Below are 17,096 nucleotides of genomic sequence, written 5' to 3' on the forward strand. Positions count from 1 at the left end.
TGCACTTTTTGAAAGGGTACTGCCCCCCAGTGACAGGTAGGTATAATTTTAGATCATTTTTTTCTGACCGTCTATTGATAATAATGAGAGTCTACTAGTTTAATTTAGTTCCAGTAAATACTTGGTTGTAAAATTAAATCAAACACTTATACTTAAATCACACAAACAGACATATCCAAATGTGAAAGCCTCGTGAGAAAGAACAGTAAAACAGATGTGTTGGACTGTCTCAGGCACTTCTCTTTTATAGACTGTATACATATGGGTGGGTCTGTCTGAAGTCTGTCAGGGAATGTCAGGCTGATAAAGGCCATCCTTGTGGGAAAGTGAGATTAGAGCCGTCTGGCTTCAGAAATTGAAGTTAGATTTCACATATGAGCACATCTCAAAGAACCAGAGTGAAAGGAACAGACAAAAATAGATACAGAGTGCATGAATATGAATAAAAGAGCTAGTTCATTTGTATGCTATTTAAACGAAAGCGAGCGAGATAATGGTACAAATCATACGCCATTTCCTTCCATAAACAATTTAAACAACACACTGAGCAACAACAGATCATTAGCCGTATAAAAACGACCTCTCGCGTTGGTCTTAAAGGTTGACATTTACACAAATACAGTGCACCTGAAGTTCAAGAACTGTTCAATATAAAAAAGTAATTCATAGCATTGGACAAAACAATTTGACTTCTCTTTTAGCCCAGACAAAATGAGATATTAAAGAAGTGTTCTGCTCTCTAACACAGGCGGTGGTCCATTTAAACCTCACTGCCGCCTTGACCCGTGCATATTGCTTCTCACGGTGGTCTTGATGCTGTCACGGTGACTGATAGGTAGATTAGAGAACAGGCAATACCCCCTCGTGTGACATGAAGCATGTCTTTAGGGGGGATATTTCCACGCCTGTATCTGAAGGGGGTTAGGGAAAAAATGATGGACAGGATGTAGAATGAAAAAACTAAAGATTAGACTGCCCGAGGGGCAGTGGCTGTTCTTTAATGTGCTACGTATCCGACTATAGGGGACCATATAAATTGAAGCCAGTCTGCAGAACAGCGAGCCAAGCCGCTGCGTTTTATGCTCATCATTTTGCACAATCGTTGTACGGTCAGCACTTTTTGTACCAGCGATGAATTTATATCATCATTAATAGTTGGATCAATAAGAACTTAATAGACTTTGCAGGCTGAAATTACAGCTTCATCCATTCAGCCAAACTGCCAAAGCCACAGAGTTGACCATTGTTTGAGTGAAGTGCAGAGAGAGGCATTTTAAGAGGAAGTACATTTATCCTAAAGGATTTTGCTTGTAATTCTATTTCAATAAAATGTACTGTAAACTAGGAGGTCTTCTCGGGTCCAAATAAATGTACCCAACCCAAAATGACCCGAATCACTTTATACCCGAACGCGACGTGCATAATTATTTTTTTTAAAGAAAGATCCGACCCGAGACAAACCCGAGAAAATTAGACCCGAGTCTGACTCGAACCAGTGGCATTTTTTTACCCGACTGGACCTAAACGGCACCGACCGGCATGCAGCAGTCAGACAGAAACCCCACTGGTCTCGCAACTAATTTGGCGAGCTGTTCCAATTGTTTTACTTTGTTATCTGAAGATGACACACAGGTAACCTCTAAAATGCATACATTTAAAATTCCCAGACATCAGTCTCCACAAAAATTAACCTACCGCCAGCCACACAATGTCGCAAGCACTGTCGCAAGCACTTCGAGAGGTTTGGGGTTTTCGGGTCCGTTCGGCAAAAAACACATATTTTTTTTATTACCCGAGACCCGATGCCGCTAATATCATACACGACCCGTGTCCGAGGCACACTGGAAACATTTTTTCTGTGCCTTAGTAAATTTTACTTTAAAAAAAAGATTAAATTCTATTTAAAAAAAATGTAAAAAATAAAAATAACATAAAAATTTAAGTAATTCTAAATTAACAAATTATTGAGTAAATTTCACTTAATTTTATCATGTAAAATCCACCCAAATTTGTAAGAAGGAAATTAACTTAATAATTTTGTGTTGAAACTACTTGAATTATTTAAAGGAGCATTTCACCCATAAAAACATTAATCTTTATTGAAAGTGTGTCATATTTGTAGTGGAAATGTAACATACATTTAGAATTTGGTGCCTATTTGACAGAGAAAAGGGGTGTTTGTAGTCTCACTCTCTCAACAAAGATATTGGACTTCCTTCTTTCAATGATGCAAAATGATGATTTTTACATCATTGAAAGAAGGAAGTGCAACACTGAAATCTGTATTTCTCCTGTCTCAGCGGCAACTGAGGAAATGATGCATGACCATTCAAAAACATGACTGGGGTACTAACCATAGAAAGCTTAATGCAAATGGGTGAAGTGTCCCTTTAAGTAAATTAAACTAACTAGGCAGTGGACTTGAACTTCCCAGCATGCTTTGCATGGGACTGCATTTGGAGAGTAAAATTTGAAATTAAACGCTATTTTTGTGTTCTTAACAAAAAAGAGAGACTTTTTAGTGTTTAAGGTTAAATTATCGTTGTGATTTAGAAGAGTTTCTGTTTCTGTTTTGAGTTTTGTGGTTACCACCATTCAGAAGAGTAGTGCTTGTGTATAGACAATAGGTGACACAATGAAAATCATGATGTAAGAAGTAACTGTGCTTATGCAAGTACGGAGACCTACTGAGTCTGTCTTACTTGCTCAACATAATGTGCCAGTTAAATGTGGAAAGTTAAGACGGAATAAGAGATAAAAAAAACTACATTTTAGTATGTAGAAATTAAACCATTAAATTGGTCTGGTTGCACATAATGAATTTTAGTGTACAGAACAAAAAAAAAATAACTCAAAATAGTTTAGCTAAAATTATAAACATATTTAATCAGAAATTATTTAAAAAATATATAAATACAACCAACTTAATAAATATATCTGGATTTGGATAAACTTATTTAGTGCAACCCCTTGACATAATAAAATTAAGTAAATTCAACATAACATTTTTGTCAGTGCACACTTGAAACTTTTAGACCCAAACCCAATCGGGTCTCAGGTTGAATCTGGGGTTTTTGGATCTAAGTGGACCCAGTGAAGACCTCTACTATAAACACAAACTGAGATATTTAGATAATTGATTATATCCACACATCACAATTGAACATAAACAGAGATATTTTGATAATTTATGATAACTCTGCCTGATCTCACGAGAATTCATATGTATTTTACAAATTTGTACAAATTCGTATGAAGTGAAACCCCAACCCTATCCCCATCATCATGGGGGCAAAGCAAATCGTACCAAAATGTATGAATGTCACTACGAATTCATACAGATTAGAATTGCCATGAGATAGCGTTGGGTAAGAACACAGTTGACGGTACCCACTGTCGTCCATAGTATTAGTTATTCCTACTATGGAAGTCAATGGGTACTGTGTGGTCGTAACTTTGTGCTTACCACCATTATTCAAAAAAAAAAATCATAAAGGGTGAGTAAATAATAACAGAAATTTCATTTTGGGTGAACTATCCCTTTAAGTATATGATGTGACATCTTTCACACGGGTTACCTTTCTTTAGGTCGATTCTGATTCTCTTTCCGCTCTTTTTTAACTGGTTTTGCAGAAGTGATGGTCCTACATTCTTTTTCAGAAGGGGACTCTCACTATTCTTGCTCCTGGGGAGGGGCGAGAGGCTGAGGGGTAATGAAGATCCTAGAGAGTGACTCTCTAGACTGCTGCTAGACTCTTGGTGCTCGGCTTGCCATCCTGAGGACATCTCCGTGGGCCGCACAACGGGCTTCACCTTCAACGGCGGAGGATCTTTGGTCCGTGTTGATGGGTCACGGTTTTGTGAGTTAAAGAGGTGACTGATCAGACCCTTCTCGTAGCGATCTTTATTAATCACTGGTATGACTTCTAAACGAATAGTGGGTGAACGCATGGCTTGGCGGAATATTTCCTGTGCTCTGGTAAAAGAGAGAAAGAGGGAGAGAGAGCGGGAGAGATAAGAGACACTGGAAATAGAAAAGCAATAACAATTAAGCTGCAATTATTTAAAGGCTGTGTGATGAAATGAGCCTGGAAAATTAAAAAAGGTGGAAATGATTATACTGAATAGTCTTGGTTTAGATAAAACCCGCTCTGACATTTATTCTGACAACATAATTGGGGTTATGACTAATAAGGCCTACGTATTACAAATGACAAAGCAATCCCCCCTACTTCATTTTTGCCTGACTGATTTCATTTTAAAAGCGTCCATCCATCACACGTTTTATGAGATTAATATTACCTTCAACTGGATGAGAGTAATTCTTGTTAACAAAGTGTATATAACTTATGCGTAATGTATACATGCACATCTGTATAATGAGTGAACAGGTGCACGGGTAGACAGCATTTACATTCATTACTGTACCTCAGCGATGTCATGATATAAAAAAAATTAGTCGATACTAACACCAGTGATATTTCATTATTATTGAATATTACTGCATTATTTATTTAATATTAGATTTAAAAAAATAAATAAATCAAAATGCAATGACTGATCAGTTAATTAAGTTACACATCTAATATTAATTCATATTAATAAAACAACACACAATGGCAGGTTAGGCTGTTACAGTATTTTGACACAAATCTGATATTTTCTCATCTGTTAATACAAACCAGCTGTTTACATTTATAACTCGGCAAGACGTGCATTTTTAACAAGAAGTGCATTTGACAGATCACTCATGCGTCTGTATCTCTGAATAAGTGTTCTTTAAAGAGGATGCTTACAAATACGCATCTGAATGTACGAAAGCAGTTGTCAGTCAGTCGGTGGCGGATCAAGTCAAGCAACACTAGCAAACACGGTAGACTAGAGCTGCATGATATTAAAGAAAAGTGAGATATGTGGTGACTTTATAAATGATGTGATATTTCATATACAATATAATGATGTTTTAAGTTTGTAAAATCTATTTAAACTACATTAATAATGTAAAAACAAAAAATTATGACTGTCTTACTTAGTATTTTTGTCTTGTTGTCAGTAAAAATATCTAAAAATTCTTAAATGAAGATTTATTTTCCTGATAAGCAAAATGAACTAGGAACAGGGTTCCCACACCTTAGTTAACTTCAAATTCAAGGACCTTTCAAGGACTTTTCAGGTCCAATACCCTCAAATTCAAATGTGGGGACAAATTTCAAGTGAGAGCAAGATTACGTCATGTTACCTTTTAAGATACATTGTTACAGTTCCCTTTCGAGGGAACTCGCGCTGCGTCACTGCGGTGACACTTTGGGGACGCCTCCAGGGGTAAGTGCATCTAAATGTGTATATCAAATTCAACCAATGGTAAGGCTAAACGACAAAGACAGGGTGACGCGGGAGCCAGGAAGTATATCGCTATCTGAAATATTGCCAAAGATGGCGTTACAGGGATGCAGAAAGTATGGCAAGGGAGACGCAGCATCTCGTTCCCTTCTCAGGGAACAAAAGTTACATACGTAACCAGAGACGTTTTCATGTGTCAAACACAACTATGCAAAAAAGCATTTTGGTATGAAGCAACATTCGCATACAGAACATGTAAGCATTTAAACGTACAGTTTAGCACATGTGCTTAAAAAGTGTAGAATTTTATTGATATTATCATACACTACACAGGGAATAATATGGATTTTTTTCCAGAAAACTTCTTGCATAAAATAGATTCAAGCACTTTCAATGACCTTTATCTATGCGTGTATATTTTCAAAAACTTCCTAGGGCCTTGAATTTTTCCCCCCAGACTCACAAACTTTCTAGGATTTCAAGGACCCATAGGAACCCTGTAGGAAAATAAGTCTAGTTTTAGACAAAAAAATATAAACACAAAGTAAATTAGTGCTTACAACAAGCAAAAAAATCTGCCAATGGAATAAGAAAAAAATTATTGAAATAAGTTTACTTTTTTCATAAACACTTATTTCAAGATTATTTTCCTAGGTCATTTTGCTCATAAAGAAAATACATCTTAATTTAAGAATGTTTAGATATTTTTACTGAAAACAAGACAAAAATACTAAGTGAGAAAGTCCGTTTTTGCAGTGTTCCCATTTTTACAAGATGTAATATAAGTCTCAGGTGTGCTTAAAATGGGTCTGTAAAGCTTCACCTTAAAATACCCCACATAACATTTGTTATAGTCCAAAATGGCCCTATTTGGGTGGGAGCAAAAAAAACAAAAACGTGGTTTACAGATCTGCACCTTTAAATGCAAATGAGCTACAGCTCTTCATTCCATTTCCAACAGATACTAAGTGTTTTTTGGTTAAAAAATAGATCTGATTCCTGTAAATACAGTCTGGGACAATAGTATATTTAGTCGCATTTGCGCTACAAACACGCTTTTGGGTAAAATTAACTTGTAAGTCTGTGGCTGTGGGCGGGGCTTTATCAGTGTGATGTCACATTAACAATAGAATCAAAACAGCATAATGCAACTGCTTTATTGTAAGGAGAAGAAGGATTTTTCATTGTAGGCTAGTTATGTTCACACACTGGGAACACACATTTGCAATTGTTTGCTAGTTTTCTTATGTTGTGCAGCCCTACTGTACACCCACCAGTATGGTTACTTTAAATATTAGTGTCGTACTGATACTAATGAACTGGTACTGTACAAAAGAATGACAAAATGATTATGTACAGAATGTCTATAAACATTTAACGGTTCCAGTTATTTGCTAGTGATCTTGTTTACGAAAATGATTATAGCAGTCAGTCCACCGTACTTTTAAACCTACCATTAAACTAAAACCACCGACATGGGCGGCTGTTAGAGGGTCAAGTGTTCTTCACAAATCAGCATGACAGCCTGCAGTAATGCAGTGTAAGGGGAAAGATCTGCTACCTGCAGCAAACCGACCGACAGCAAGACCGCTGTAAATGACCGTGACCGCTGATGCTGCAAGTCGAGTGTTTTTCTGATAGCCGTAAATAGAGTACAACAATGGAAACATGAAGGCCGTCTGTTTTTACAACCATGACGTTTACAGATAGGGTTAAAAAAAGGAGTATTAAGACAGGAAAAAGGGACATCGAGAAAGAGCAGAGAGAGGCAGGTGGCTTGGGCGTAAGGACTTACTGTGAAAAAGATTTGTCCAATAATTCAGAATCATTGATTTTGACAATACACTCATCATCCTGAAAGAATCCTTCCCTTTTGGAGCGACTGTTCTCCTCAACGCCTCGAATGTGCAGGCCCAGAGCCCTGAGAGAGAGAGAGAGAGAGAGAGAAAAAAATAAATCAAAATACAAAGAGAACTACATACAATTTGATCTCTAATTCCATTTTTATTTTTTAATGAGGCACTACATCCCAAACCGATGTGACAACTGATGTATAAATATGTTGGAGACCATTTGCCTATTAAAAACTTCTATGTCGTCCCTTTGGCCCCCAAACCTCTGTACAAAAATTCATGTGCACACACAAAGAGTCTGGCAAAGCACAAGACAGTGGTGCTCTGGCTGGCAGTGATAAAGACTTTCAGACTAAAGAAACTCATAAAGCAGGAGCAGGAACGGCAGCCGAGAGTATTAATCCTCGGCTTTTACCCCGGAGCACCGAACACGAGCCTGTATTACACATTCACGCATTGCAGCACTGCAAAATATACCGCAGCCTACAGCAGAGTCATGAAGAAATGATGGGAGACGCGTCTGACCATTCAAGATGGATGGACAGCGGGTTATTGTCTCCGCACTGAACTGACAGCAGTGACGTGATATCCCATCTGAGGAGCACGGCTTGAATTTTGGAGTCTGTATATTCATCTGTTGTTACTGACAGCCAACTCACAGCAGGAGCTATAATAATCTGCCTGTTTATGAATTTACACAATAATAAAACTTTTACATGTATGCCTAGGCTGTCACAATGTTGTTAATATTTTGGTAGAAGTGTTTAAAATACATCTTTTTGGTCCACTTTAACATTTTACAACCACACATAAATTTTGCAACCTAGCCAACTTGAATATTATGCTATATTAATATATCAATGCAGCACTTTGCTTTAACATTGCATGTTAAGACTTGCGGTGAACCACCGCAAAAAAAACAACTCAAAAATAAATGTTATTTTTAGGGCTGTCAAAAGATTAATCGCGATTAATCGCATCCAACATAAAAGTTTGTGTTTACATAGCATATGTGTGTGTACTGTGTATAAATATTATGTATATATAAATACACACACATTCATGTATATATTTAAGAAATATTTGCATTTAAATACTGTATATACATTTCTATAATTTATATTATATATAAATATAAATATTTTATATATAAATATAACATTTTTTTCTTAAATATATACATGATTGGGTGTGTTTTTATATATAAATAATAATTATACACAGTACACACACATATGTTATGTAAACACAAACTTTTATTTTGGATGCGATTAATCGCAATTAATCTTTTGACAGCCCTATTTTTCATTCATATTGTGCATGTTGTAAGTTTATTTAAAACACATTAAAGAACACATGTACCAGAGAGAAGTAAAAATGCAAACTAAATGGCATTTTTTATATATGAAGAGTTTCGTTGCAAAACGAGATAACTCGTTTTTCGGTTTTGCATTCCAATTAATATCAATTCAACTGCAGTTGGTTTGTTTTGATTTAAACCTTAATAACTTAAAAAATACAGCTAAGTAGAACCATAAAACAAAATAATAACATGATAACATAATAATAAACATGTTTTGACAAAAATGTTAAAAACGGAGTTATCTCGTTTGCAACGAAACTCTTCATTTACTTACAAAGACCTTATTTGGATTCACCACATGGTGAACGGTGACCATTTTTTGTTCCCCAAAGAACCTTTCAGTCAAATGTTCTTTAAAGAAACATTACATTCTTGTTTTTATAAGCTGTGTCCCAATTCCGAGGCTGCAACCTCCAAATTCTTCATTGCAAGACTGATTGCGTCGCTGCACCATGACTGAAGGCTAGTATGTCCGTCCCAATTCGAAGGCTGCTTAAAATGCACCCTCAAAATGTATGGAACCCACAATGAACCCTTCTCTCACAGGCACTTTCATTGCTAGGGATCACAGATACTCCCCTCCTATGGTTCAAATCCAGTTGGTCACTGGGGTCCCTCAGGGATCAGTGCTTGGACCACTCATTTTCTCCAACTAAACAACATCGTAAGGACCTATAAGGGGTGGTTCACATGTCTCGTCTTTTGTGCGATCAAGTTCATTATTTCAAATGTAGGCACGTGGTATGCACGCTCATAAATGAAGTGATGCGGTCGCGACATGATCGTTTTTTCCAGGCACGTCCGCACTGCATTGAGTTAAAAACGTCTCAACTTTTCAGAATGCCGCAAGTGCACCGAAGGTCATCTGACAAGAACCAACCATCGGTCGAGCTTTCCGCACGGTTTTGGACACGAAATGTGTAACGCCACCTAATACATTCGCATGGCTTCTCCTAACACTGTTATGCTGATGACACCCAGATCTACTTCTCATTTCACCCAGATGATCCTACTGTAGCAGCATGCATTACAGCCTGTCTAGAAGACATCTCAGCTTGGATGAAGAAGCACCACCTCAAACTAAACCTATCTAAGACATACCTGCAAGTTTTTTCAAGGTAAAACACAACCTTACTATTCAAACTGGCAATAAAACCATAACACCATCCAAAATTCCCAGAGACCTTAGAGTAACCTTAGATGATCAGCTATCCTTGCCACTATCATGGCAATTTGCATTATACAACTTCAGGAAGATCAGGCCCTACCTTATGGAGCATGATGCACAACTCCTGATCTGCAATGCCCTTCTTGCTGGTCTTCCTGCATGGACAATCAAACCACTTCAGATGGTTTGATAATATTCACAAAGCCATAAGGGCCACACTGAACAGCTATACTGTGTAAAATACTCAATAATGTAGCCTTATTCAAAAACCATAAAAAGCATGTTTGACTTGTTTGTTGGCAAGAGACGTGCATTACACAAAAATGCTGAATTTAAATATTCTTTTGCAAAGGCTGATGGTCTATTTGATAACTGACAAAAGGAAGAGCAAACATTATGTTAATGGTTAACACTATTAATCTGGTACTTAATTTAAAAGTAGCAAAATATGAGTCTATAAACCTGTATGGATAATCTCCTCTAAAATAGGAGATTTGTTTTAGACGCCATGTACAAAGATAAACAATATCACTACTCTACAAATCATTATATAAATCGTTTAAACACTAAATCACAATAAAAGTCATCATAGCAACACAAACTATTGAAAAAATGAAAATGTGTAAATGAAAAACATCACAACTCCAAAAAATATTATGCAAACCCATCTGGAAGTCTAAAAAAAATGGATACCATTTCGGATCCAGATTTTTTCCAGTGTTACCACTGCATGTTATTTAGCATTTTGATTGAAACAGACCATGGACCAGAGGGGAACAGCTTGTACTCTGTATGTACAGTATGATGGATCTGATAATATATTTTGTCTTTGCCTGAAAACAGACTGCTCATATTTTAACCCGAAGGACTGATATTCTTTTGTTTCCCTTTATAATGTATGACAATTCACAATGATAACTAAATGATAAATCATAGCGGGTACGGCTGCTGCTGGTTTCTCATCCGATGGAAACCAAAAGAAAATTCCCTCCATAACTAATACGGTCTCATATTATCACCTGCAGTATAAACAAAACAATCCAGAATAAAAACAAGCATACTGAAGAATTCTCCAATAACAGACCAGAGGTCAGATTAGCGCTGTGAAATCCGTATGAAGAAAATGACGAAGGATCTGGAGCAAATTAACCCTGTGTTGGTGTAAGAGGTAAGAGTGTGACCTGCTAATCCTCTTCACCCCTCCATTAGACGCTTAATGTGAAGTCACTCTGCATTAGCTAACAGGCCTGTTTACGTTACACCCAGCTCACTTTTGGGGAATATTAAAGAGGTCTTGAGATGGTGTGACCTTTGACACTTAAAGAGATGGGGCACAGCATGTCTAAAGGAAACAGATGGAGGTTACGGCCTGTGGGAGATTTGGGGGGATGAGAGAGATACAGCAGGAATGGATAGAGAGAGAGAGGTTTAATTCTACAGGGAGGTTTCAGTCTTTATTAAGACTCCAGTGCTGTCTAAGTCCCTCATGACACTGTCTCATGACTCAGTTTCAGTCAGGGGAAAGAATTACTTTATGTCAGACAGTGAGACTGTTCGACCGTGAAAACATCTGCTCATTAATTGAGACGTTCCATAGAAGTTCATGTGAGGTGATTCCTGGATAAAGTTACTAAGAAACTAGACTTTGAAGATGAGGTGACCTCTGATAACCAGACTTCTGGAACCCAAATCAAAGACATCAAAATCAGGATGGATTTTTGTTTCAAAATGTTTTGTGCAAAAGCCAGCAAAACTTGCATCAAAGAGAAATTATTAAAGTTAAGGATGAAGACGTTTATAACTCATTCATACAAACATAACTGGTCGGCTCAACTGAACAGGTCTACGTGACATCTGTAGACGTTTCTGAAGTTGCCTGCATTCGTTCTGTAATGCCATTCTGTGGTTTGGATATCCATTAAAAACATACCTTACAATCCTAGGGTCCCTTAAATTATTTAATGTATTACATAAATCGACACCCAAGGGGTGGAGAAACTTTATGAATGACAGGTCAATTCTGATAAGTGCAGGTTCTGTGTGGGCGAGTGATTGGTTAGGTCGATATCAATCAATATAAGGTCATTTTAAATTCACTCAAATAAGCTAACCTGTTCAACCTGGGTGGTTGATAATGGTTATCTGTGTCAAAATATTTTTAGTAACCAAAGTAAAAGAGAAAGTTTTATTTCCGCGGTCTACACATATATTTCAGCATTATATCAGCTAACCCATACTTTAGTTAATGGTATTGCCATTTGTCATTGTATGTTCAATATGAGTGGACCACTAAATAGTCTGTTGTAAAGTCATATAATGGCTAATGTTATAAATTAATATTATCTTATGTGTTTGTCAATAGTATTAAACTGTATATAACTTTCATTCATTAAAAATCAATCACATACAAATATACAAAATATGTGTAAATTGGAAAAAACTTAAACAACATCACACATTCAAGAGCTTTGATTGACTGATTCAAGATATTTGAGTGAAGAACAAAAACAAAATGTACAAATATTGCTATAATACATTTTTCCCAGAATTATAAAAATATTGTAAGGAAACTGTAAGGAAAAGGAACAATGGAGACAGTTTATATACAGCTGACACAGTCGAAACATCTATCTAGCATAGTCGGCACATCTGATTGGACAATTGGGAATCCCAACAGACATAATTTAGATGTACTTAATGATATTTACATTCCCAATGCACATTCTTGGTCTTAAACCTTGTTTACACTCGACGTGTCCGCATGAGCGTGTTGGTGTGCGCGAAAATAATGACTTCAGCACGGAGTGGGCGGTCATGTGCGTTTGTGCAGGAGACATAATTTCTTGAGTAGATGTGGACGCCAATTTTTGTGACCGCCCATGCCAAATTGACCGATCTTGAGGCGATTCTCAATATCCATATACAGTACTATTTATCTGAAACAAGGACACTTTTAGAACAGATGTGTAAAAAACAACACATTAGTACACTCATCTCTAATTTATTATTAAAAACAACACATTTTAGGTTTTATTTTAACACAAAATCCACCCAAAATGACACAATGTATTAAAATTACACACAATGTGTTAAAAGCTTAACACAAAAAGATTTGTAAACAATTAACACATCCTTTCTAAGAGTGTAAGGGGCTGTGTACACCAAAACTTTTAAACGCGGCTGAAAACGCCTTGAGGACGCCAAATGCCAGCTGTTTTTCAGCTGAGTGCCAGCTTTCTTCAGCTGAGCGCTTTGATAGCTGTGATACTTCAGCTGCGAGCCGGTTGGTTGCTGTGGCAATGTCCCGCCCCTCCTCCACTGTGATTGGGCGGCTGTGTGAGAACTGACATTGACGAGCGGAGCTTTTCTCACAAAGTTGAATCTCTTTCAACTCTCGACGCTCAGCGCCGAGCGCGGAAAAACCGCCGAGCTCCGGTTTTCAGCGCGGAAAAAACCCGCTTGCGGCTGGCTTATTTGAAAAACGCCGAGCTTCCATTGGAAACAATTGAAAACATGCGCCGGCCGCGGGCGTAAAAGTTTTGGTGTACACAACGCCTAAAGTATGGAAACTTTGCCATTTAAAACAACAACTTATTTTACAAATGATTTAGAATTATTGGTTTTTATTTGTATTGAATGTACCACTGGATGAGGAATAAAATACAAACCTCGAGATTTCTAAATTGTTTGTTTAGTAAACTCATTAATGAAATGATAATGTTTACTCTAAAGACATATTTAAGAGATTGTTGTATTAATTGTTCTCATTATTATACTGTATATCAAGCTCTGATGTTACCAGCGTTGTTCCAGCGAACAACGTCTATCCTTTACTTTGTGTTGGTTTTGGACTCAATTGCTGAAGTTGACACCTGTCGTTTCAAATAATAGCGCAACAGCAAGTGCATCTACTATAAACTTCTCCTCTGTTTGTTGAGACGCGCAATTAGCGGAGGGTCGCGGTGCGAAGCAAAGCACGAGTAAACAAAGCTTTACTGTGCACAATTCATCAGTGTGGGTGGTTACTAGGGATGTAACGTTATACATTTCAAAGTTTTTATCCGGCCAAGTGGAGCTAGTGGAGGGACGCAGAAACTACAATTCCCATAATCCCATGCGTGCCACTCTGATGCCTCTTTACAAGCTGAGCGACAATGGCGGAAGCAAAATAAATTTTTAATCTGAAGAAGAAACGAGAAAGGACAAAATGTGAAGGACATACAAAAAACGAGTCTGAGTAAATCCGTGAATGAGGAGAGTGTGTATGCCGTGTTTCCTTAGGATGCATATGCAGGCTGCATCCGTCATTACATGCCTGGTGTATTAAAGTTAACTGAGTATTACATTCACAAGTCATAAGCGTGTTACAACAATATACGATTAAATAAGAATAATAGTCAACTTGTAAATGTTAAAATTCTGAAATAAAACAGTCTTCTTGACATATGCAGCTTACAAATGCGACCTATGGAGGCTGCAGACTTCCGATTGGGAAACGCACCCCTGTACGGAGTGAGCTGACCTCAGCTCTAGGTCCAGCTACAATAAGTAAGCTGCTATTTTCATTTTTACTGGGTTGTTTTTGTTTTGAGGAATTGACCCATCTTAAAACCCATCATCTTTTCTGGATTCTACAATCACAACTGTTGCTTTCATAGGAGTACCAAGCATTAGCATTAATAATAATAATTAAACTAGGTCAATTGAGGGAGTGACTCAATTCTTAAAACCTGAGTTGTTTAAAGTTGACAAACTAAACTGAAACTTTATTTTTTATTTTATTTTATTCCTTTTTATGAAAATTGTCAACACTACACTACACTAAACTTTGTACATTGTAATGTTCAGTCTTGTTTAATAAACACTTACGGCAGTTTTTCCAGTCTTCGTTTGTGTTTTCCTTCATGTAAATTTTTAAATAATTACCGTACTGTGTGCATAATAACGAAATAATACTGTATCGCAAATATTTGATACCGTTACATCCCTAGTGGTTACATTTAAAACATTGTATTATTTTAAAATGTTATAACTTGCTCCACATCTACAGATGAGTTCCTGATTTTTTTACAATTTTATAATATGTGACCCGTCACGGAAACCAAGGGCACAAGTCGGCAGCACAAGTTTCGAGAAAATGAGAATCAAAGTTTTTTTTTCAAAATTTGTGATTTTCGTTTTATTGCAGAATCTGTTAGTTGAGATCACGAAGAAGCCTCTCCATGTTTGAGATAGCAGTTTATGTATATTTAAAAGCGTACATTTTGCGGTTGAAATCGGCTTGTTTTTCCAGAGATTCTAGCGTGCAGCGGGGGGCGTCATTGTCTGTGTGTATATTTACATACTGGATAAGCTTGTGTTTTTGCCTCCGCCCCCACAGGGAACAGCGTGACTACTGAATAAGGATAGTTCGCCCAAAATAATGTCATTAATGACTTACCCGTATGTCGTTCTAAACTGGGAAGACCTCCGTTCATCTTCGGAACACAGTTTAAGATGTTTTAACTTTAGATTTAGTCCGAGAGCTTTCTGTTTCCTCCATTGAAAATCTATGTACGGTTTCCATGTCCAGAAAGGTAATAAAAACATCATCAAAGTAGTCCATGTGACATCAGTGGGTCAGTGAGATTGTGGTGAAGCATCGACAAGACAGTTTGGTCCAAAAATAGCAAGAATTACGACTTTATTCAGCATTGTCTTCTCTTCCGGCTCGAGCGTGAAGTCACGTGACTTGTAGTGACGCGCTGCCCTGTTCCTCAGACATGTTTGCTTAGTTTTATTTATTTTTTACAAACTTATAGTGTGCGTCTCCCCAGACTGTAAATGAAGCTCGGGCGCTCAAAACAAAAGAAAGATAAAAGAAGCTGGGGCGGAACAAATAACAGTCAGCCGCATCATACGTCAGCCGCGTCACTGACTTTATGGGGCGCCGCAGTCGGATGACGTCAAAGTACCGCGAGAGCTCTTCAAGAAATCTTACGGAGTAGTTTAATTTCGACTCGCTCTCGCGGTACTTTGACGTCTTGCAGCGCAGCATGAAGTCAAACTCATAAGTTACACAGAGACTCTATTTTAAATACAAAATTTGAAGGCGGGTTCATGTGTTTAACGGAACGCAAATACCGGACTGTAATCTGATATACCCTTACATGTTACGATGTAAATTGTCCTCAAATTGTATATTATATTGTATTACCAGAAGTTCATGCGAAATCTGATGTAATAGACTATATATTTCACAGATTATACGCATTTGTGGACAAAAATCATTGGATGATTCACACATCTGAAACAGACTGGATTCGACTTGTGATCCCCACAAAGGTAAAAGTCCTGTTTATTTTTGCATGTTGTTCATTCGGACTTCTGTAATAAAATACTACATATGATGCTAGAACATCTGTAGCCTATCTCAAAACGGCTTTACAGGGGGTATGTCTTAGCTAAATGAGATGTAAATGAGCCCTATTGTCTCTCCAGCCAGGGAAAAGGGAAAGTGTTAACTTTTTTCTTTCTCAAATTTCTCAGCATTCTCCTTCTTGAATGTGTTACATTCAAATGGCCACAACTTCTCCAAATCTTATCAGATTTCCATGTGTTACACATCGTTAGAAAGCTTAGAAACTGCACTTTCAGAATCTATGAATATCTCAAAATGCCCCAGATCCGACTTGTGTCCCTACTTTCCGTGACTGGTCACATATGCACTGTTTAGGGGTAGAAACTGATGTTAAACCCGAGGGGCAACCTTCAGATCTCTCTGATGAAGCCAATACTGAAGTGATTTAAACAATTCATCGACTGCCGGCTTGAGGCAGGCTCCAAAAGGAAGTCAATTCTCATAGACCTCCATGTTAAAATCCCCATCTTAACAGTAGAAAATAATATATGTTTGCAGCCTGGTACAAAAAGTGTTTTTGGTCTGCATAGCTAATTTTGCCCTTCATGACAACTGTGAGGGGGGTGAATTTTTTGGTAACTCATCCGTTTAAATTATATGAAGCCTTAAAGTTCTGCATAATTAAGGGTGTGGCCACTAGAGTGATGGTTAAACAGCCTTTGCTGTCACTAGAGTCGAGCTAGGGGGTGTGGTTTCAGTAACCAGCCACCTCAACTTCACCCATCTCCCGCCTCTTTACCCATTTTCGGTTATCCGCGAATGATTTGCGTTGTCGCGCGACCAAGATGGCGACAGCAGGCAACACCTACTTTAAGCTTCAAAAACGGTCTTCACAAACCAATGGGTGACGTCACAGACACTACGTCCTTATTTTTATACAGTCTATGGTTAAACCCTAAAAAATATGTTAATTTTTCATTCATGTTATGCACATTTAACACATTCTATGTCATTTTAACACATTACAGGTTA

General features: G+C 37.4%; 1 protein-coding gene across 3 annotated transcripts in view; it reads right to left on the reverse strand.

Annotated features, from left to right (window-relative positions):
• pard3bb (par-3 family cell polarity regulator beta b) overlaps positions 1–17,096 on the reverse strand; it is a 416,763-nt gene that overhangs the window by 245,149 nt on the left and 154,518 nt on the right. For all 3 annotated transcript variants that reach the window (XM_065292869.2, XM_065292868.2, XM_065292870.2), the window contains 2 exons: positions 7,136–7,261; positions 3,579–3,976 (listed from right to left, as the gene is read on the reverse strand). In XM_065292869.2, the coding sequence (XP_065148941.1) occupies positions 3,579–3,976; positions 7,136–7,261 (524 nt within the window). The remainder of the gene's footprint in view (positions 1–3,578; positions 3,977–7,135; positions 7,262–17,096) is intronic.

The sequence above is a fragment of the Paramisgurnus dabryanus genome, chromosome 15, assembly GCF_030506205.2.
Source record: "Paramisgurnus dabryanus chromosome 15, PD_genome_1.1, whole genome shotgun sequence".
NCBI classification, from domain to species: Eukaryota; Metazoa; Chordata; class Actinopteri; order Cypriniformes; family Cobitidae; genus Paramisgurnus; species Paramisgurnus dabryanus.